At 41.8% G+C, this 23,544-nt stretch overlaps 1 protein-coding gene and 1 long non-coding RNA gene across 2 annotated transcripts; one reads left to right on the forward strand and one right to left on the reverse strand.

The window, feature by feature from the left end:
* The first annotated feature begins 1,074 nt into the window (after window positions 1–1,074).
* LOC123385035 lies at window positions 1,075–22,899 on the forward strand. The gene is made up of 5 exons (XR_006597003.1): window positions 1,075–1,829; window positions 10,699–10,798; window positions 12,311–12,430; window positions 19,509–19,603; window positions 21,948–22,899. It is a non-coding gene; the product is annotated as an uncharacterized LOC123385035 (long non-coding RNA).
* ODAPH (odontogenesis associated phosphoprotein) lies at window positions 12,234–20,911 on the reverse strand. The gene is made up of 2 exons (XM_019829356.3): window positions 20,643–20,911; window positions 12,234–12,628 (listed from the first exon to the last, which is right to left on the reverse strand). The coding sequence occupies exons 1-2, from the start codon at window positions 20,707–20,709 to the stop codon at window positions 12,234–12,236; spliced, it is 462 nt and encodes a 153-aa protein (XP_019684915.2). The 5' UTR covers window positions 20,710–20,911.
* Window positions 22,900–23,544: the final 645 nt, after the last annotated feature.

The following is a 23,544-nucleotide window of genomic DNA, read 5'->3' on the forward strand; positions in this document are numbered from 1 at the left end:
GGCTTTAAGGCTGGTTCTTGTGAATTGGACTAAATGAATTTTTCTTTATTGTTTTGTGATGTGTTCTTACATTGGTAATGGACTCTTAACATACCTCTATGTGAATGAAAAATTACGTTTTCCATTCACTGCTTTTATAAGGCCTTATGTTTTCTGTTTAACTTCAGACATGAGAAAATTTGAAACTGTAATTAACATACAGTGTATTTGTTTCTTAACATGGCCTTCTGAGAAGTACCTTACCACAAACCTTGACATCACTTCTCATCACTTGTAAGTAACTTGTGATTTAGAGCTTTGTGTTTATAGACGTTTGTGAATATCTGATGTTGGATGTACTATACACTGAGAAATTTTCTCTTAAAAAAATCCACCCACAAAATGTTATTTTCCTTTGTTTTCAGTGAAATTTTATTTCTCCCCATTACATAGCCTTATTCAATCCTTTCTCGTTCTACTTTGGCATGCAGGATCATCTGTAGAAGTGAGAAAGATTCTAGAAAAATTTTAGAAAATGTATCATTGGTTAACATGAATTTAAAATAAGAAAGAATCAGGGAATTGAAACTAAAATATCTCCATTCAGTATATTTCTGTCTCTAGTCAATGGGAGTATCTCCTATCAGTCACGAGAATAGGGTTTTTTTGTCAGTTTATACCCATTCAGCTATCTCCTTGCTTCTAGATATGGAAAGTGATCTCTATTAACATAGCTGCTAGAATTTAAAACTATCCCTCCTCCCCATGACAACAGTGTTCCAACTGGCTACTTTCCTCCCCAACTTGTTTTTAGCACCATCATTCCTTTTGCTTACATGTATACCTACTGTCTTTCCCCCCAACTATATGTATATGTATATGTCTATATCTACATATCTATATCTACATATCTCTATATATCTACATCTATATATAGATATATAGATATTTATATCTATACCTATATTTATATATAGATATATATAGATATATAGATATAGATATGTAGATATAGATATGTAGATATAGATATGTAGATATATAGGTAGTAAATATATAGAAGATACTGTGTGTGTGTGTGTGTGTGTGTAGAAAAGTTGTTTATTAAGTTGTTCCTAGACTCTCCAGAAGAGTCAGGGCCTGATTCTGAGGTCTGTATGCAAGAACAATAATCCAGTGTCATCACCCCACTAAATTTTCTGTGTCTCTAAAGATGGGAACTATTCTAAAGAATAGGAATAGGGAACATCCTATTTATATATTTTTGTTCCACACCATCTCACACAGTGATTTCCATGTGACAATAGGAATAATCTTATGAAGGAAGGAATATAAGCCGTATTTTATAGGCAAGTTACTAGGCTTAAAAGGCTTAAGGAATTTACTCAGCCCCGCTCAGTCAATGGTAGAGCAGTGTGTGTTTGTTGAAATAAATATATGGGTATAGTTATTTAGAACTGGAATGAATGTAAACTTTTTTGTTTAGATAATATAAACTTTGGGAGATTAGACTCCTGGAGTCACATGCTTCGTCATTGACTTATGGAGGAGGAAGTGCGTTTCTCTAGCCACCAGACAAAACTTCACTCTAAGCCAAATTTGGATATTGCTCACTGTGAATCGAGCACTGTAGCCAGGGGAATGGCGTGCACCTATTGGCTTGAGCCTCTGTTAAATTCCTTTATCTGAATTAATAATGACAGGAGCAAAAGGAAACAGGATTCTTCTGATTGGTTTAGGCCAATGTCAGTTTACCTGTGGAACCACCCAGCTTGGAGAATATACATAGAATGGATGCTGGAGAAACAGTCACAAAGCTCAGCAGAGATGGATATTTGGAGCTGCAAAAGGTAGGCTTCATTTTAGATTTTGACTGGTTCTTCCAAACTGTACTCTAAAAAATGCTGTACTGTTTCCCACCAACAGTGTATGAGAAAGTATTTCCTGACACCCAGACCATATTTGATATTACTAATAATTTCCATTTTGGCCAGTCTGATGGGTGGAACTCATCTCTTTAGTTTATATTTTCTTGTTTACTACTGAGGTTACACATATTTTTATATAATTATTCTTTTCATATGTTTATCAGTCATTTGGTTTTCTCCTTCTGTAAATAAAAGATATTAAAGGTCTTATGGGGCGCCTGGGTGGCTCAGTCGGTTAGGCGGCCGACTTCGGCTCAGGTCATGATCTTGCGGTCCGTGAGTTCGAGCCCCGGGTCGGGCTCTGTGCTGACAGCTCAGAGCCTGGAGCCTGTTTCAGATTCTGTGTCTCCCTCTCTCTGACCCTCCCCTGTTCATGCTCTGTCTCTCTCTGTCTCAAAAATAAATAAGATGTTAAAAAAAATTAAAAAGATATTAAAAGTCTTTAAAAAAAGGTAGATTGTAGCTTGAGTTTTGGAGATTTTCCTTTGTAAATGTTTTTCCTACCTCCTGAAAACAAAGCCAAATTCCAGACTAAGATCATATAGCTCGGCTCAAGGTATATTTTAGATCAAAATTATTTTGTACTGGGGTGCCTGAGTGGCTCAGTTTGTTGAGGGTCTGACTTCTGTTCGGGTCATGATCTTGTGGTTCATGAGTTCGAGCCCTGCATCGGGCTTGCTGCTGTCAGTGTAGAGCCTGCTTTGGATCCTGTCCCCCTCTCTTTCTGCTCCTCCCCCACTGACACTCTCTCTCTCAAAAATAAATTAAACATTAAAAAATTAAAAAAAAAATATTTTGTACGGGGAAATGCAACCCAGCCAGTAGAATGTATTTATTTTTAAATTTTTATTTTAATTCCAGTACAGTTAACATACAGTGTTACATTCATTTCAGGTGTAGAATATAGTGATTCATTAATTCCACATATTACTCATTGCTCATTAAGATAAGTGTACTCTTTTAAAAAACATTTTTTTAAACATTTTTTCATTAAAAAAAAATTTTTTTTTAACGTTTATTTATTTTTGAGACAGAGCATGAACGGGGAGGGGCAGAGAGAGAGGGAGACACAGAATCTGAAGGAGGCTTCAGGCTCTGAGCTGTCAGCACAGAGCCCGACGCGGGGCTTGAACTCACGAACCTCGAGATCATGACCTGAGCCGAAGTTGGCCGCTTAACCAACTGAGCCACCCAGGCTCCCCAAACATTTTTTCATTTTTGAGAGAGAGCATGAGCGGGGGAGGGGCAGAGAGAGAGAGAGACACAGAATCTGAAGGAGGCTTCAGGCTCTGAGCTGTCAGCACAGAGCCCAATGTGGAGCTCGAACTCACCAAAGGTGCGATCATGACCTGAGCTGAAGTTGGAGGCTTAACTGACTAAGCCACCCAGGCGCCCTGATAAGTGTACCCTTAACCCCCTGTATCTATCTATTTCACCCATTCGCCTACCCATCTCCCTTCTAGTAACCCTCTGTTGGTTGTCTATTTAAGGGTCTGTTTTTTGGTTTGTCTTTCTCTTTTCCCTCCTTTGTTTGTTTTTTAAATTCCACATATGAGTGAAATCATATGGTATTTGTGTTTCTCTGACTGGCATATTTTGCTTAGCATTATACTCTCTAGATCCACCCATGTTGTTGCAAATGGCAAGATTTCATTTGTTTTTTTGTGGCTGAATAATATTCCATCGTATATATGTACACCATATCTTCTTCATTCATTTTCCAATGGACACTTAGGTTGCTTCCATAATTTGGCTATTGGAATAATGCTGCAATACACATAGGGGTGCATGTATCCCTTCAAATGCAGGTTTTCGTCTTCTTTGGATAAATACCCAGTAGTGGAACTACTGGATCACATGGATCATATGGATCATATGGATTACTAGATCAATTTTTAATTTTTTGAGGAACCTCCATACTGTCTTCCTCAGTACCAGCCAGCAAAATGTACTTTAAAATCACTTGGCTTTTTAAGTAAGGTTGTCAGGTTCCCATTCTTCTGTTGGGTCCTGAGAGAAGTAAGAGATAAGCACTCCTACCTTCCAGGGTAGAGGCTGAAGAAGTCGGTTCTGTTTGGGCAGACAGGAATTATTTCAGGGTAATTATGAAAGTTCTGACCTCAGGGTTTGCTTGCAGTTGGCCTTAAATCCATTTTGCTAAGATGACACCCTCCCTACTCCTTTGGCTCTGCCCAGGATTGCCCAGTGCTGCCAAGCCATGTTCCAGGAGGTGGCAGTAAAGCCCCACTCACTGTACTCAAGGCTCACTGTAAGTCTTATCCATTCCTTTTGTCTATGCAAGAACAGGTCTTCTTTTTCCATTTTTAAGGGCCCAATATTGACGAGTCCTTAATCTATTTGAACGGTAGGTGTGATCCATGGCCATCACATGGTACCGCCAGTGTTGTGGCGCCCTCTGGTGGACGTTGACGGTTAAACACTCCAGTAGTCCAGTCCCTGGGGTTTATGAAGCACAATGGGAGAAGAGACCAATGCATATGCCTCGGTCTTTGGGACGGTGTCAGCGCTCCCCTGATGGCAGCAGGTGTCTGGTGACTCAGAGGTCAGAAGGCAGAAGCAGTGGCTGGAGGAGGGCTAGGCTGATGGGAGTATGGGGGTGGTAGGGCAGCGCTGTGGACTTTGCTGAAAATCCTGAGTAAAAGAAAAAGAAGTTGGAGAATTATGAAAGTGAATTTGCCTCACAGCGATGAAATGTGAGCAGAAGGGCAAAGGCAGAGTGGCAAGGAGGGCTGACCAGGCCACTTCCATCCAAGTACTAACCAGGCCCGACCCTGCTTAGCTTCCGAGATCAGACGAGATCGGGCGCGTTCAGGGTGGTATGGCCGTAGACCCGACCAGGCCACTTCCAATAGTGCTAATCCAAAGAGGGCTCAGGACATTTTGTGATTCACTGGAAGCATGGTCTTCCAGTGTGGTTTCTGTACAAGCAGCAAAATGTAAGCCAATGCTCACAATGAATGGGATTTGGGGAGTCCACACTGGCTAGTTCTGTTGGCATGCCTCATGGGGAGTTTGCCTGGTACAGCCCCAGACACACTTCCAACCTTGATGTCAGCCAGCTGGTATGTGTAAGTCAGCCGTCAGTCCACAAGAACTCGGAATTTGAAGTACTGTAGAACATCTTGGTTCTACAAGATGAGTGACCTATTTTGTGTCTAAAACGTAAGCCCTTAATGTACTTCTCAACATGTTGATTTGAGAAAAGCACCACCAAGGAAAACTGAAAAGGGACTACAGAAAACGAGAAATGCTTTGCCAACATGGAGAACTTTAAAACAGATTTCAAACCCAATTTTATGATCGTATAATGATCATAAATGATCATAATGATCGTATGAAATCTACCTCTGTTTTGAATAAGGGTGGGCATCTAATTCTCCAAGGGAAGAAAATTTTGAAATGTATTTCTTTTTTTTATTAAAATTTCTTTTATTTTTGAAAGATATTTCTAAAGAAAGTAAAGGGTTTACTATGTACTAAACATGTAATAACCCTTCTGTTTAGAACATGAACCAAAGTGTGTTATTAATTTTGTTGTCAGAAAATCAGTTTCTCCCGACTGGTGAACAGATATTTAAAGACTAACAGTTTGAGGAGGCATCTCAGATGATTAGCCTTCCTAGGAAACCTGTATGTCTTCCCTTGGCCTGGAAGAAAACTTGACAGAGAGGACTGGACTCAGATTTTTTTTTTTTTAAGTGATAGATGTTGCTAATGAAAGCCTGACGAAATTACAAAATGAGTGAGTGATTATTATTGGCGGATTCTCTATCTCTGGTTGCTATTACGACCAGTTCTCTAACAAATTCCCAAAAGAGAGATTTATCTGCACTAAAACGGAGGGATATTCACGTTAAAATTCCTAAAAGAAGGTTGAAAGCATGCATAGGTGGCAGTAACTATTTTTTGAGAGGGATGTATGTATCTCCTCAATAAGTTATTTTTTTCTGGGGAAATTTAATTTAATTTGATTTAAGGTGTTATTTTTAATTTTATTTTATTTTTTAAAAATTTTTAGTGCATATTTATTTTTGAGAGAGAGAGAGACAGAGAGAGACAGAATGTAAGTGGGGGAGGGGCAGAGAGAGAAGGCGGCACAGAATCCAAAGCCGCCTCCAAGCTCTGAGCTGTCAGCACAGACCTTGGCACGGGCTCCAACTCGTAAACTGCGAGATCATGACCCTAGCTGAAGTCAGTTGCTCAATGGACTGAGCCACCCAGTGCCCCTATTTTATTTTTTAGTGCTTATTTATTTCTGAGAGAAAGAGAGAGAGAGGGAGTGTGCATGCATGAGCGGGAGAGGGCCGGAGAGAGAGGAAGAGAGAGAATCTCAAGCAGGCCCCGCCCTGTCAGGGCTTCAATTCACAAACCATGAGATCATGACCTGAGCTGAAATCAAGAGTCCCGTGCTTAACCAACTGAGCCACCCAGGTGCCCCTTTTCTGGAGAAGATTTTAAAATCCTCAGGTTTCCCCTGGTATGTGGAAGCTGATTTGGAATCATCTAGGGTTAAATATCAGGAAGTTTAAAAGTTCACTAACAGGTATATGCTTGGTTTATTTGAGGAACAGTGAGGCAGGTAGTGTGTCCGAGTGGAGTGAAAAAGGAAGAGACAGGTAGGAGATAAGGTCAGAGAGGAAGAGGTTGGGGACCCGGAGTGGGAGTCCAGGTCATGCAGGCCACCGTAAGGACTTGGACATCTGTGTCAGGAGGTTTCAGATGTCATACTTTGTCACGGTCCCTTCTATACAAATCATTGAACCGCTACTGTCCAATTCAGGCTGATCATAAATTTCCCATGCTGAAATTGTAGGAGAGATTTTCTGTTTGGCATGCGTGTTAATCTCTTTCTGTGGTTCTTTGGCTAACCAACTGTATGAAGTATAGGGTTGTATTTAAGGCTGTTCAGACTACTCCAGTTGAAATTTGCCTTCGCTGGGAAAGACAAATGCTTATTGCCATATACTGAAAAATATGCAGTCTTCTGCTTACTGTCAGGAGGTGATGTTTCAGTGAAATATTTCTCCAGTGAAATATGGCTCCCCTGCCGTTTATTGAGAGATAATTGACATTGATCATTGTATAAGTTTAAGGTGTACAACATGGTGATTTGACACACATACATTGCGGTGTGATTACCACAGTGTTAGCTAACATCTCCATCCTGTCACATGATTACGATCTCTGTTTTTGTGGTGAGAATATTGCAGGTCTACTCTCTTGGCAATTTTCAAGTCTATCATACAGTGTTATTAACTATAATCACCACACTGTATGTTAGATTCCCAGAACATGTTAATCTTATGACTGGAAGTTTAGGCTCTTTGACCATCATTTCCCCATTTCCCCACCCCTCAGCCCCTGGTGACCACCACTCTGCTCTCCCTGTCTCGGTGATTGGCTTTTTTAGATTCCACATATAAGTGATATAATACAGTATTTACCTTTCTTGGTCTGATTTATTATCAGTGAAGTATTACTTTATACCACCTTGGTATCTACCAGAAAATAGAATATTTGAATGCTTGTTCGATAAACAAATCTATAATTATAATTAGCATATATTTACTGATTTCTTTTATACTACAGCATTAAACATATTAAAATTTTTTTTTAATGTTTATTTGTTTTTGAGAGACAGAGAGAGACAGAGCATGGGTTGGGGAGGGGCGAGAGAGGGAGACACAGAATCTGAAGCAGGCTCCAGGCTCTGAGCTGTTAGCACAGAGCCAGAGGTGGGGCTCAAACCCACGAACCGCAAGATCATGATCTGAGCTGAAGCCGGATGCTTAGCTGACTGAGCCACCCAGTCGCCCCTACAGCATTAAAAATTTTTAACTGATAACTTACATATAGTAAGATACGTAAATCTTAAGTATACAGTTTGATGAATTTTTATAAATGCACACATCTGTGTGACTACCATCCAGATCCAGTTATGGAATAATTCTTTCTTTTTGTTTTTTAAAAATGTTCATCTATTTTTGAGGGGGGGGCAGAGAGAGATGGGGAGAGAGGATCTGAAGCAGGCTCTGCGTTGACAGCAGACAACCCAATGCGGAGCTCACGAACTGTGAGGTCATGACCTGAGCCGAAGTCGGATACTTAACCAACGGAGCCACCCAGGTGCCCCCAGTTATGGAATATTTCTAGCTCCTAGCAGTCTCCCTCTTGCCCTTACTCAACCAACCACCTCTTAAATGTCATCACTATTCTGACCTCTGTCACCATGGATTAGTTTTGCCTGCCCCTGAATTTAATATACATGAAATCTTATTGTATGTATTCTTTTGTATTTGACATCTTTCACTCAACATGAAGTGAGGTTCATTTATGCTGTGATGTGAAGCCGTCATCCACGGTTTTGCCTTACTGTGTGGTATTCCACTGTATGACACAATAACAATTTAGTCATCCTTTCTACTGTTGACAGACTTTGTGTTTCCAGGTAAGAGCTATTTCATGATGACTCAGTGGTTCTACACGGTGCTGACCCTAGGAGGTGCTGAGGTATATAGAACTGACCGCCCCAGTGCATGGTTTCAGCTGTGCCTACTCGTTTGCACCTCCCATCCTTGGTGCCTTTGTTTCTCTGCTGTTTAGAACAAGCCTGGAGGTTCCAGTAGGAACTTGAAAGTTACTTACATTTTATTATACAAATAAGTCAGATATGCTCTGTGCTTAAAAAAGGAAAATGCTGAACCTCTTCCTTCCTTCCTTCCTTCCTTCCTTCCTTCCTTCCTTCCTTCCTTCCTTCCTTCCTTCCTGGAAGCACCTGAGCATTGTCCCACTGTGTTCTTTAGAATCAAAGCCAGCTTTCTCTAGATTATGCAGCTGTTCTAGGAGTTTGTACTTCATTGCTTTCAAAATTGGATACCTCGTGTTATGGGCTGAATTTATCCTGACATTCGTATGTTGGAGTGTTAATCCCCAATACGTCAGAGGGTGACTATATTTGGAGATATCCAATCTGACAGATATCCTTATTAAGAAGAGAAAAATTGCACGCACAGGAAAGACACCAGCACACACGTGCACAGAAGAAAGACCCCGTGAAGAGGCAGCAAGAGGGCAGCCATCTGCAAGCCAAGGGGAGAGGCCTCAGAGGAAGCCCACCCTCTTGACACCTTGACTTTGCACTTCCAGCTTCCAGAACTGTGAGAAAGTGAATTTGCACTGTTTAAGCGTCCCAGGCTGTGGCATTTTCATTATAGCAGTCCCAGCAAACTAACATTTGATTGGTTTCAAATGATTTTCCAAATGCCATACGGTAACATCTATAAAATAAGTCAGCTCTTCCTTAATTTTTCATGTCTAATCAGGGGCGTAGCAAACCCCAGGGTTTAAATGGGCCACAAACCAATCATTTAGTAGCCAACCCCATGCAGCCTGCATGTCCCTCCTCTCCTGGTTTGGCTGCTCCCTGAATGGTTTGAGATGAAATGGTTTTGAGAAGAAATCATACTCCTTTACCTTCAAATACTTCATCTTATTATGTAAGGATGTTCTCTTACATAATCATAAAATTCAAAAAAATTAACACTGACATAAGGCTATTATGTAACACATGGCCACATTAAAATTTTGCCAGTCATCCCAATACTATTCTTTCTGGTAATCTCTCCCTCTCCTTCCCACCTCCAGGACCACATGTTACATTTGATTATCATGTCTCTTTGATCTCCTTTAACCTTTGCCTACCACGACATCTACATTTTTGAAGATTACACAGCAGGTGTTTTGTAAATGTCCCTCAGTCTGGGTTTGTCTGATGATTAGATTCAGGTTATGCCTTTCTAGCATAATCGGAACTTTAGACATGCATAGGCTGTTCATGCCACAAAGCACAAGAGTTATCACACCCTTCCATTGCTTTAAAAGCAACAAAGCCCACTTACACGCTAAGAGGAACACATTTGATACATAAATTCACTTTGAGGTGTTAGTGATGAAAACGATCTCCCTGAGGCAATAAACCTGCTAGGCATCACTGTATTTTTAAAGAAAAATTTATTAGACAAAGGGATACAAATTTTTTTTAATCATGATTTTTAAAAAATCATTTAAATCATACGTTTTAAATTACAGGTGTAGGCTACTTTTCATATGGGCAACTCTATGCATGTTCAAGGGGGAGGAATGTTGCAATTATACCCAGAGTTATTCTGGAAAAGGTCCCCACTATGAAACACTGCAGAAACAGCCTGCTTTCTATAACAGATGCAGTGACTGAGGCATTGAAGCGGTGATGCTTTAGTTTGTCTTAATTTTTCTGAGGTTTGTATGTCACCCAGCAGGGTCTCCATGGACTAGATTTCAGAGCAATTGAGTTTGGGATTCCTGTGAGCCATGGAAGACTCTGGAGTGGGAGTGGGGAGCAGGAAGAGTGCTGTAATAGAGGAGGGGGTCCAGAAAGGGAGGTGAGATTCAAACACAAACATTTACCTGTCTTCAGGTTTGCCCGACTTTGGCCCTTTTCTGATTATGCCCCACGAATCAAAAAGAAAGCAAATGAGACAGCCAGTTTATTACAAAATATAGAGTTCCTTAGGATTTCAAATACAGTTTTTATTTAAGCTCATAATTTTGAAGCAAATATCTGTTCTTGTAAGAAAATTTGCTAGGAAGTGAGTGAAGGAATTTTTTTTTTCCTTTTTATCTTTTCACATAGCAAAGAACAGTATGACGACTTTCTCTGTCTCTTCCTTTCCCAGGCAACACTCCCAGCGACCTCATGTCTTAATGTTCTTTTTTTTTTCCTTTGTAAAAGCAGTGGCAGCAGCAGCAACTTCTGCACGCACTTCTTGGGAGGAACAGGTGTAAGCCCTTGACCACATTTGCAAAAGTCAAGTTCCTATGTTACAGGCAAGGTGAGTGGCACAGACAGGAGGCAGTATTTACAGAATGGCTACAGTAATGCCCCATGAATACAAGCGGTGGGATTTGTTAACTCCTGTTGCACGCTCAGCTTCCTATAGTTGACTCAACTTATGTCTTTGGAGCTCTAGAGTTATAAGAACATCCATGTAAACTTAAAAAAAATTTTTTTTTTAATTTTATTTAAATCCAAGTTAACATATAGTGTAATAACGGTTTCAGGAGTAGAATTTAGTGATTCATTTCTTGGATGTAACACCCACTGTTCATCCCAATAAGTGCCCTCCTTAATGTCCATCACTCATGTAGCCCATCCCCCCACCCAATGCCCCTCCAACAACCCTCAGTTTGTTCTCTGTATTTAGGAGTCTCTTATGGTTTGCCTCCCTCTCTGTTTTTATCATATTTTTCCTTCCCTTCCCCTATGTTCATCTGCTGTGTTTCTTAAATTCCACATATGAGTGAAATCATCCATGTAAACTTTTAATCAGACTTTGAGTCTGGAACCTTACTGAAAGTTCTAGGGGAAATAAATAATAAGCAATCTAAGCTAGTATCCATATGATGATAAGGTGAGAAACGGTGAGATACTTATCAAACTAATTTGCACTGGTTGCTTAAAAAGTCAACATAAAAGTAACTTTAGATATTACAGTTAAAAAATAGTTTTTTAAGTTAGGTAATTTAGTTTATGATATCTTCAAGGTATTATCTTAGATGCCCCATAACTTTGCTCTGCTTTAATGAGTATAATTCTTTTGTCGTTGTCATTAGAAAACTGAGTGGATCCTGAAAGTTCTCATCGTAAGAAAAAAAAAAAATCGTAACTTGTATGGTAATGGTTGTTAATTGGACTTGTTGTGATTTTTTGCAATATATACAAATATGGAATCATTACATTGTACATCTGAAACTAATATAATGTCATGTCAATTACACCTCGGTAAAAGATAACTGAATAAGTAGCCACTATCTACACCATGGCCAAACAGAGAATAGAATAAGAATAACATTAAACTTTCAGTTTTCTATAATTTCCTTTACAGTTCACTTTGTAAATGCGCTTCGCTCTGTAAATTTTCCAGTGAGTAAAAAGGGTGTCATTAATGTCTTCATTTGGTTTATATCGATTTGTTTAAATGCTTTCACTTTAATTTAGAAGAGAGAGCTGATTCTCCTGGCATTGCAGTCTGTACAGGAATTCTTGGAACCACCCATTTTAGGATTTTATTTGCATGAATATCCTGGGATCTTAAAAAGTTGGGGATAAGAGTAATGTAGTTATCGCTCCTATCTGGCGAACATGAATATCCTGTAAGCCGATATCTTCCCTGCAGACATTAAGAACGATTTCTAGTCTGTGGTGTTTAAGATGCTTCATGTTCAACTCCAATCACTTTAGTTTGGAAAAAGAAAGCAGGAATGTTTTTAATCTCTTTTCGGAGGTATTGGCCTCTTTTGCATCAGCATGTTTGGGGCTTCTCTTTTCTCTCTGCTTTCTTCAGAGGAGCTTCCTCTCCACAGTTTTCTTCTGGGGAAGTATCTGTAACGAGGAGTGAGGCGACTGTGAGGCCAAAAGAACGGACGAAACTGAAAACGACGGTTGCACTTCCGAGGAAGGAAAGGTCTGTTTGTAAACCTAATGTGGACTCTAGGCCCTTGTGGAAAAAAATGAAAGGGACACTTGGGTGTCCTTGGGACGAGCTGAATCCTCGTCACCGGGTTCCTTACGGTGGGTGGAGGGGTGAGTGTAAAGATCTCGCAGTCTGTAGGGCCTCCATCGTCTTGTGAGCCTCTAAGAGGGGTGGCTACTGCTTTTTGTCCTGCGGGGAGAAAGGTGCAAGTCAGCAAAAAGGCCTGATAACAGAAGCAGAAGGGAGATACTTTAGATGGCAGCAGGGCAGAAAGATTGGGAGAGAGAAATAGAGAAGTCTCAAAACAAGTTTGCAAAAACTGCCAAGGTCCAACAGAATGAAACATGAACACAGCTCATGACCCAGCAGTCCTACTCTGAGGAATTTATCCAAGAGAAATGAATGCATATGTCTTCAAAAGACTACTTCACGAATGTTCATAGCAGCCTTGTTCATATTCATATTATTATCTTTTAAGGAGGCTCCATGCCCGACACGGGGCTTGCAGTCAGGACTTTGGGATCGAGAGTCAGATGCTCTTCCCATTGAGGCATTCGGCTGCCCACCCCCACCCTTCTTAAGCCTTATTCATAACAGCTCTTAAGCTTGGAAACAGTACAAGCGTCCATCAATAGGAGAAAGGTTAAACAAACTGTGTATATACAATGAAAAGGGGGCAACAAATAAAGGAAGACTTACTAATATGACAACATAGAGGCATCCCACAGATATATTGAGCAAAAGGAGTTAGACACAAAAGAGTCCGTACTGTAAGATTCCACTTATATAAAGTTCAGGAACAAGGAAAACCCATCTATGGTCACAAAAAATTCTTAAGTAATTAATTTAGGGTTAGGGTAGGTGTTATTTTGTGGAAAAAGAATTCTTTATTTTTATTTATTTTTATTATTTTTTAAGGTACGATTCTTTAGATCTTGTTTCAGGTGGTTGTTATGTGGTTATGGAGACACACACACATTTATATTTACACATACATATACGTACACACGTTTATATACATACAGACATACATATATGTGTATATGTGAAATGTGATTAGTCTGTACCTCTAAGATTTGTATATTTTATTGTTCATAAGTTATAACCAAATAATGAAAATTCAGGGGCGCCTGGGTGGCTCAGTTGGTTAAGCAGCCAACTTCGGCTCAGGTCATGATCTCACAGTCTGTGAGTTCGAGCCCCACATCAGGCTCTGTGCTGACGGCTCGGAGCCTGGAGCCTGCTTCAGATTCTGTGTCTCCCTCTCTCTGATCCTCCCCCATTCATGCTCTGTCTCTCTCTGTCTCAAAAATAAATAAACACTAAAAAAAATTAAAAAATAAAAGAGAATTCAGTGGAGGAAAAGAATTAATGTTAAGAAAATAAGAATAACTGCCCCTCCCTGTGAAGGCTATTCATCCAAGGGGTCTGCTTCACTTCCCCTAGCACTGAAATCATTCTCTAAAGAGGGAAGTGGGGGGTGGGGGTGGGGGTGGGCATCTACACACAGGAGGGGAGCAAGTACTAAAAACCAGGATGAAATTAGTTTCTGAGAAGAAATTTGGGTCAAGCTCAAGTGTCAAGGTCTTCTCTATAGAGAACACTCTTCTCTGTATCATCCAATGGAACTGGCTATGAAAAAGTAAGCCCTTCAGAAAATGATTCTTTCACATTTTTACAAACTTACCAACACAGGCCTGGAAGGGGATGCTATATGTAAATGATGGAAAAACAAATTCCCCACAGGAAGTTGAAAGTACTGAGGCACTTGAAAGAACTGGATTCCCCTCACCTTTAGAACAACTGAATTCAGATTTCTTGGTTGTGTAGGACATACCTATTGCCTGCTTGTGTTTATAGCCCCTTCTGGAGATTCTGTTTTACCCACAACCCCTGGAAAGGTCAGTCCTACTATCTTTGACTATGGCTGATTGGCCTGCTGATAGACACTCACCTCATTCATTGGTTGGTCAGTGACCAATCAGATTCTCATTTAAGGATTTCAACAAAGAGACACAGTGGAAGATGTTAGTGGAAGGTGTAGGGCAGGGACTGGAGTGTTAGGTTTTGTTTGGCCAGTTGAATGATGAGTAAGCAGAGAAGCCAGTCTTTCCATAGATGCCATAAAATGGTAAGGCCTTTCAGAGAAAGAGAGACAAGCGACCATGTGGTAACAGAGTGGTGGTAAGAGTAGCCTTGGTTCTTGACTCTTTAGGGCTGATCCCTCTGAAGCCTGGCTGTGCACAAGGGTCTTAGAAATATCCTTATAATAATCACTCCACCTACTCTTTAAAACATTTTTTTTAATGTTTATTTTTGAGAGAGAGAGGCAAAGCATGAGCAGGGGAGGGGCAGAGGGAGAGGGAGACACAGAACCCGAAGCAGGCTCCAGGCTCTGAGCTGTCAGCACACAGCCCGACCTGGGACTCAAACTCACCAGGTGTGAGATCATAACCTGAGCTGAAGTCAACCGACTGAGCCACCCAGGTGCCTCCTTTTTAAAATTTATTTATTTTGAGAGAGAGGGAGGCAGAGCATGTGTGTGTGTGTGTGTGTGTGTGTGTGTGTGTGTGTGTGTATGTGTGTGTGCTTGTGGGAGGGGCAGAGAGGGAGAGAGAGAGAGAGAGAGAGAGAGAGAGAGAGAGAGAGAGAGAGAGATTCCTAAGCAGAGCTTGATCTCATGATGGTTAGCTCATGACCTGAGCCAAAAATCAAGAGGCAGATGCTCAACCGACTGAGCCACTGAGGTGCCCCTACTTTATTCTCTTCTTAAGCTGGCTTGAGTGGGTGTCTGTTCCTGAACTGTTGTAACATGAAAGCTTTCTGCAGAGAATCCAGTCAGTTTGGAGAAGCTAGCTTTCTTCTTTCTTCTCCTTCTCCATCTCTTTCTCCTGTTCTTCTCCTTCTTCTCCTCCCCCTCCTCCTCCTCCCCTCCTTCTCTTCCCCTTCTTCCTCCTCTTCCTCCTCCTCCTTCTTCTTCTTCCTTCTTTCTTCTTTCTTCTTTAAAGATTTATTTTAGGGGCACCTGGATGGCTCAGTTGGTTAAGCCCCTGACTTCAGCTCAGCTCATGATCTCACAGTTCATGGGCTTGAGCCCTGCATCAGGCTCTGTGCTGACAGCTCAGAGCCTGGAGCCTGCTTCAGATTCTGTGTCTCCCTCTCACTCTTTCCTTGCTCTGCTTGAGCTCTGTCTCTATCTCAAAAATAAAGATAAAAAAATTTTTAAAATAATATTTATTTTATTTTTGAGAGAGAGAGAGAGAGAGAGAGAGAGAGAGAGAGAGAGAGAGAGAATGCATGCATGTGAGCCAGGGAGAAGGACAGAGGGAGAGAGAGACAGCATCTTAAGCATGACCCTGGGATCATGACCTGAGCTGAAATCAAGAGTCAGACACTCAACCAACTGAGCCACCCAGGCACCAGAAACTAACTTTCTTCTTAAATTCCATCTTGACATTTTGTTATTAGATCAGACTTAGCTAGGCCTGAGCTCTGCCTCTCAGTACACTGTATTCCAGCCATTAACAACAAATCAACCACCTACCCCTGTGCTCATCTCATTTCTCAAACCTGAGGCTATTCAACCAAATCTTCCTGCTGACTCTGGGGTGTTAGAGCCTGCTAGGTAGGTTTTCTCTGATTCTGGGATGTCCAGCAGTGTTCACTGCTCTCTTCCAGGGATTTCCAAGAGCTCTATATCAAGATACAAGCTTGTCCTAGTAACCAGCCCAAGAATGTGGGCAGGACCACGTAAAACCATATTCTTCCAGAAAACTAGACACATGATGACTATTGCAGGGCACTGGTTGACTAGCACAAGGGCTCTAAAATGTGGGAACCATAGGGATTGATTGGGGAAACTGTACAGGTTAAGGCCACACATTTGGGTGAGGACATTGATGCCATTCATGGTCTCCAACTTTGGCTGAGTTAACACTGCTCACCAATTCTTTTGTTTCTCCTTGTTCTGCTCCATTCCCACTGGCTTCTGAATCTTTGACACTCTTCTCAAAGCCCCTTCAGAATTCTCATTCTTTGTCCTTCATTTGAAGAATTTCCTTCAAAAGTCTCTCTACCTTTGTAAGTGGACTACTTAGCTGCATATTTCAGAAAGAAAACTTCAGTGATCTGCCATGAACTTCTTTGGTTCTTGTCTCTCTCACTTCAGAGAGATATCTACACAGTCATCTACATGCGCCCCCTATGGCCCCCCATATTTAATCTACTAGAACCTGACTGTGCTTTCTCTACTCAAGAAAACCTACTTTGGCAAAAATCATTACCGGTCCTGGGCTTTTAACAAACTGGTTCCAGATACCCAAGCACCATTTCCTGTCCTCTTTGCCTGGCTTACTCCTACGCATATTTCATGCCTCATTTCCTCAGTGAGGTCTTTCCTACCCTGAGGCTGGCTTAAAGCCCTTGGCGCTATGCTTCCATACCACTCTGGGAGTCCACTTTTGGAATACTCATCAGTCATGTGATTACTATTCAGTGGTTGTATTTCTCCACTGGAACATCCACATGACCAGCCTGTAGACCACATCTCCTTAGCCCTGCCACAGTGCCTGCAGTGGAATTGAATTGATTGAGAGAAATCTCTGTTTCTATAATTGCCAAAGTTACCATCTCCCCACCTCTCAGAGATGATGCGATCATTTATAAATAGATGGTTTTCAATATTTAACACACAGACATGCCCCCAAAGGCACTGAATGTCAGAGATGAGAGCACTTCAGTGACACTAATCAGACCAAAGTAGGTCAAATATTTGAATACAGATTGAGAGGTGCCTGGGTGGCTCAGTCAGTTAAGTGTCTGAGGTTTAGACTCAGGTCATGATCTCACAGTTCTTGGGTTCGAGTCCCGCATGGGGCTCTGTGCTGATAGTACGGAGCCTGCTTGGGATACTCTGTCTCCCTCTCTCTTTGTCCCTCCCCCACTCTCTCTCTCTTTAAAAAATAAATTAATAAACATTATAAAAATAAATATAGATTAAAAACATTTATAAGACAGAAGACGATAGTGTTTAAAGCATAGACTCTAGAACCAGGATCCCTGAGCTCTGCCACTTAATAACTGTATGACCATTGACAGGTTCCTTAACTTTTCTGAGTCTCCTTTTCCTTATTTGTAAAATGGAAAAAAAACATTACCTACCTCATTGGCTTGTTGCATTGTCTGAATTAAGACACGTAAAGTGTCCAGCACATGTCTGATACACAGTATGCACTTAGTAGGCATTAGCTACTGTTATTATTAATCTTGAATGTCATGGAAGAAAGATTCTATCAGCACAAAGGCCCATTTTCTTGGGCCCATCGGGTTCCACTTTAGGTATAAAATATGTGTGCTACTGATAGGACTAAAGGGTACAGATGCTATTAGAACGGGACCTTGATGAAAACAGAGATTCTATTGGTCATGGCTCTGTCCTTAGCACCTACAATATACCTGGCTTAGAGGGGGGTCCAGTACATAGTCAATAAATTGAATGAATGGTCAGGCAGATGTTGAGGGTTTTTCTCTGTAGATTTTGTGAAACTCATGAGTATTTAATTTCAGTCCCAAAAAATTTGCAATAACTTACATTTAAAATTAGACTATAATCGGGGCGCCTGGGTGGCGCAGTCGGTTAAGCGTCCGATTTCAGCCAGGTCACGATCTCGCGGTCCGTGAGTTCGAGCCCCGCGTCAGGCTCTGGGCTGATGGCTCGGAGCCTGGAGCCTGTTTCCCATTCTGTGTCTCCCTCTCTCTCTGCCCCTCCCCCATTCATGCTCTGTCTCTCTCTGTCCCAAAAATAAAAACGCTGAAAAAAAAAATTAAAAAAAAAAATAAAATTAGACTATAATAAAAAATCAAGCCAAAGTATCACTTGAAGTTTGGATATCAATTTTGAGCGGGTTTATTATAGTCTAGACATGAAATTCATAGCATATCAACAACTAGTACTTTTTTTTTTAAGTAAGGATGAGAAGTCCCTTTTCTTTAAAAAAAGAAAAAAACCCCAACAGAACAATTACCTGTAGTCTGTGGTTATTTGGGCAGACGATAGCTGGTTTGTAATGAACTGTACTGATTTTTAAGAGAAGTAAACTCATACATAATGTTTAAGTACGCAGTTCTCCCCTTATAAGGCCCATGGAGTCATAGAAAATTTTCATGTGCTTTCAGAGTTGAACCAGAAAGGAATATAAGTTCTGTGATGAATTTACTCACAATAACTGCAACTCAGCTCATTTTGTAGACTCACAGAATGACTGGCTCTTTTGGTCAAATCTCTAAGCCTACAGGGAAAGAATTTGGAGCCCAGAAAGTGTCACAAAGGCCTCTTTCAATTCTGTGCTATAAAGCCAGTCATTTCCACTGTGTGCAGTTACTGTGTTAGGTGTTATGGCAAACTCAGAGATAATAAAGACACGGGCCTGCACTTGGGAAGTCTACAAATACATGGATCTGTACTACAGAGCAGAAAGAGGCACGTGTCACGGATGATGTACAAATTGCTATAATTCCGAGATGTCAGAGAGAGAGATAGCAATTTTTAAATTATGTGTTTCTTTTGTTTTAAGTTTATTTTTGAGAGAGAGAGAGAGAGCGCACGCACATGCATGCCAGCAGGGGAGGGGGAAAGAGAGAAAGACAGAGAGACAGAATCCCAAGCAGGTTCTGCGCTGTCCGCACAGAACCCGACATGGGGCTCGACCTCATGAACCATGAGATCATGACCTGAGCTGAAACCAAGAGTAGGACACTTAACCTATTGAGCCACCCCGGCGCCCCTGTCAATTATGTACCTTAAAAAAATCTTTGCGGAGCAATCCTATAGCTACATTTAAATGTCATCAGGTGAAGCAGAATTGCAATAAACAGGTGAGGGCAGGGTGAGTTTGGACACCCACACACGACCAGACACGGCACAGATAGGCGAGTGACGAGCTGGAACCAGGGCTGCATGGATAGAGCGAAGCTACATTTGAAGGAGTTTCGATGCCAGCCTGAGGGACAGTGGGGAAGCATGAGCCAAATTCAGAAGTCGTATCTCACATTTTAATTGGTGTTTTTTCAGATGTGGATACACCTATGACCTCATTATAACTTGTTCAGCTATGTATTTACAAAGTTTCCCGAAGAGTGGTTCACTTTCTGGAAAGAAGATGTCAGGTAGGTGGCTGGTTGTGTTTTACGATGCCTCTTTTAGATGTCACGTTCAGCAGGTGGTGCTTGGGGGTCTGGTTTTGGGAATGGGGCAGGTGTCCTTTGTAATATCTCCTCCCCTTCTGATTGCCAGAGTTCATGCAGAGGTTGGGCAAAGTGACCTCTGGTGGTCTCGCCCCCAGCCTCCGGGTCTCTGCCCCTCTCCTCTGTATGTGAGCTTTGGGGGGAGGGGAGATGACTAGGATCTGGCTGAGCCCCTGCAGAGACCCCAGGGTAGTTGGTTTGATCCTGGGTCTCACCTCCCTGAACAGTATCTGGTGCTGGAACGAAGGTGACTTGTGAAAGAAACAACATTAGACCCAGATCCCCCAGCATCTCTTTCTCTCCTTTCCCTTTCTCCCCTCTTCCCTAGCCTTTTCTCTCTTTCCTCCAGGGGTGTGCAAACCAATTTTAAAGCTCAGGCCGCCCGGGAAACCTTGTGATGGGGGAAAGGAAAGAGAATAGGAGCAGTGGAGAAGCAGAATGTAATATAATCCTAGAGAAAGCTATGTTCACTTCGGTAGCCCCAAGACGCAGCTGCCTAGATGTGATTAATTAAAGCAATTAACAAACAGAGATTAAACAGCCACCATGTGCAAATTACTGTGCTGCTGGGGATAGCAAGAGGTGGACCCTGTCGTAATTCAGGGTGGAAACTGTTAGCTTTACAATAATAACAACTGGTATTGGATAGTGTTTTGAGCTGGAAGAGCTTTTCTTGCAAGATAGCTCATTTTGTCCTTATAACCCCCATAATAATTATTAATACTGTCACCTCACACATGAGGAGACTGATGTGAGAAAGGTTAAGTATGTCTGAAGTCACATAGTTAGGGCTGAGACAAGGACTAAGGTCTTCAGATGTCAAAATTTAGCTTCTTTCTCCTCAACCACACAGGCTGATGGAAGCTGACAAAATTATGTCCGGTTCGTGGATACATATAGTTGTCTTTTCACACAACTTATTAATTAGGGACCCACAGTAGAATAAGAGCCAAAGCCTTACCTTCTGCCACGGTTACCACCACCCAGCAGACCAAGAGCCGGCAGGCGAAGCGGCGTTGGTGAGCCATGGCTTTCCACCCTGAGCAGTCACTGCCCTGAGCCCAAGTTGCTTTAAAGGGGAGCCGGTGAGTCACCGGCAGCCTGATTCAGGTAATTTGCATTTGCTCGGTGGACCACAGGAATCAGGGCCTGCGGTATGAGGGTAAGAAATCAGCAAGGAAATACCAGACGGTGTTTATCAACCAGAAGTTTCTTGGAATGACAGCCAAACGGCATTCATCTATCCTTTGGAGTCAGATTGTGGGCAACCACGCCCTCACTACCCTTTTAATTCCCTCCAATCTTCTCTGCCCGTAGTGCCCTCTCTTTACTTGTTCTACGGGTCTCCCTGGGCAAGAGAAAGAATCTGTTTAGGGAATACTCAACAGTGCTTCCCTCTGTGTGGTTGACTTACTTTAAAAAGCCAAGCAGGATGGGGAGGGTGTTGTCCAAAGTCTTCCTGACCCAGGTGGTTTGAAGAGGCTGTTCACAGGCCTTGGGTCAGAGATTACGGCTTTTTCTTTTCTCTGCTTTTGTCCAAGAGCCAAAGGCAGCAGCGTCACAAAACTATCTTCTCTAGTAGCCATCACGGTCGCTGTCCACACAAACATGGCTATTTTTTTTTTAATTTAATGTTTATTTGTTTTGTGTGAGAGAGAGAAACAGCGTGAGCAGGGGAGGGGCAGAGAGAGAGGGAGACACAGAATGTGAAGCAGGCTCCAGGCTCTGAGCTGTCAGCACAGAGCCTGACGCGGGCCTCAAACCCACCAACTGTGAGATCATGACCTGAGCCAAAGTCGGACGCTTAACTGACCGAGCCACCCAGGTGCCCTCAAACGTGGCCATTTGGTAGATGAACTCAGTGAGTTGTGTTTCCAGGGCTCCTTCTGATTCATCATATTGTCCCTATGATGGACATGGTGTGCCTGGTTTGTTTCCTGAGAGAATTTGGTTTGTCTAGGAGAGATGGGAGGGGATGGCCACCATGAGAAAGAGCATGGATCTTGAATTGGGAAAACTGGCTTCAATCTCGATACCTTCTCTTCCTGTCTAGGTGAATCCCTGAGACTCGGAGGCGTCTCTTGTGTAAAATGGGCCTTGTCGTATTTCCCTCAGAGTGGTGATGGATATGGAAGGGGTAACTGACCTGAAGCCCCAACCACAAGGCCTGGCCCATGAAAGGGACTGGTTAGGGTTGTCAGTGAATTATAATGACTCCAGTTCTTAACTTGTTCTCTTAGGAGCTAATAGTTGTCTGCTCATTCAGTCACTCCACAGGCCTCCACTTGGAGAACATTTTCCTGGGCATTGCAGAAAGAACAAAACAGAACACAGTCCCTGGCTTCCAAGGGCTAACAATCTATCGGGGGAGACCATGCAAGCTGAGGACCAAACTGAGGAAGAATGCAAATACTCACAAACTAGAAAATGGCAGATTCCACAGGCCTGATGAGGATCCTAGGCAAAATTCTAGGACAGATGATTAAACGGACAATTTGTCAGCAGTTTGGAAAGGAAGCAGGGATCATGGAGAACAAGGCATTACCCACTGACTGGGCAGCTCTCTGTTGGTCATGTATCATGTGCCACACACTGGTCTAGGTGCTGGGACTAAAACTTAGGGTTCTGCTCTCATGGAGCTTATGGTCGTGCAAGGACATTAAATACTAAGAATAACAATAAAGGGTCTTGAGTGTCAAGAGAGAGGAGTACTGGAGGCAGAGAAATCTGTAATTTTATGTCACTGGGTGAGGTATTACATATACTGATGAGGGACTGAAGCAGAAAAATGTTCACCTTTAGCCCAGAAGGCTGACCGACAGCCTGCATTGTTCCGATAAGGATCAAATACGTGCCCTTTGCTACAGTCTTAAAGGGTCTCATGACTGCTTGTAAATCTCACTGATAGTTAATATCAAGCTGAAGGATAAGCACCAGAGAAATCTTGTGAAAGTAGTTTTACGTGTAGAAATTTGAAGAAGACGTTTATGATCTAATACTCCCTGCACGTCCCCTCCCCCTTGAGCACTAAGCAGCAGAAAGTGTAGCACTTTCGGCCCATGGGTCCTATCCCCGTGCTGTAATAAAAGTACCTTTCTGGCTCTTTCCATAATTTGGCTATTGTTGAAAGCGATGAGAAAGAATAAAATCCTGCTATTTGCAGCAACGTGGATGGAACTGGAGGGTATTATGCTAAGTGAAATAAGTCAGTCAGAAAAGACAGATACCATATGTTTTCACTCATATGTGGATCCTGAGAAACTTAACAGTAGACTATGGGGGAGGGGAAGGGGGGAAAAAGAGTTACAGAGAGGAAGGGAGGCAAACCATAAGAGACTCTTAAATACTGAGAACAAACTGAGGGTTGATGGGGGGTGGGGGAGGGGAAGTGGGTGATGGGCATTGAGGAGGGCACCTGCTGGGATGAGCACTGGGTGTTGTATGGAAGCCAATTTGACAATAAATTATATTAAAAATCAATTAAATAAATAATAAACATAAATAAATAAATAAAAGTACCTTTTTACACCAAAAACAGCTCAAGAAATCTTTCTTGACCATTCAGTTGCGGCCCCACATGATATATTACTTTGCCCCCTGCATTGAAAACACATTACCATGCCAATAAAATTCGATCCATGTAATCTCTAACTACTGCCCAATGTTCCTCTTTGTGGATTTACTATAAATTATTGAAGCAAACTTTTAGTTGACAGAAGTTTGTATCATTTTTTCTGATCCTCTTTCTTTTCTCTATTGGATTTCTGACAAGCCTTCAGTTTAAATGTTGATGAAATAAATAACAAAAGCCAAATGGTGTAATTGTTTTTTTCTGTTTGCATCTATTGTCCTGAAATTTATAA

This window comes from Felis catus, chromosome B1 (genome assembly GCF_018350175.1).
Source record: "Felis catus isolate Fca126 chromosome B1, F.catus_Fca126_mat1.0, whole genome shotgun sequence".
Lineage (NCBI taxonomy): Eukaryota > Metazoa > Chordata > Mammalia > Carnivora > Felidae > Felis > Felis catus.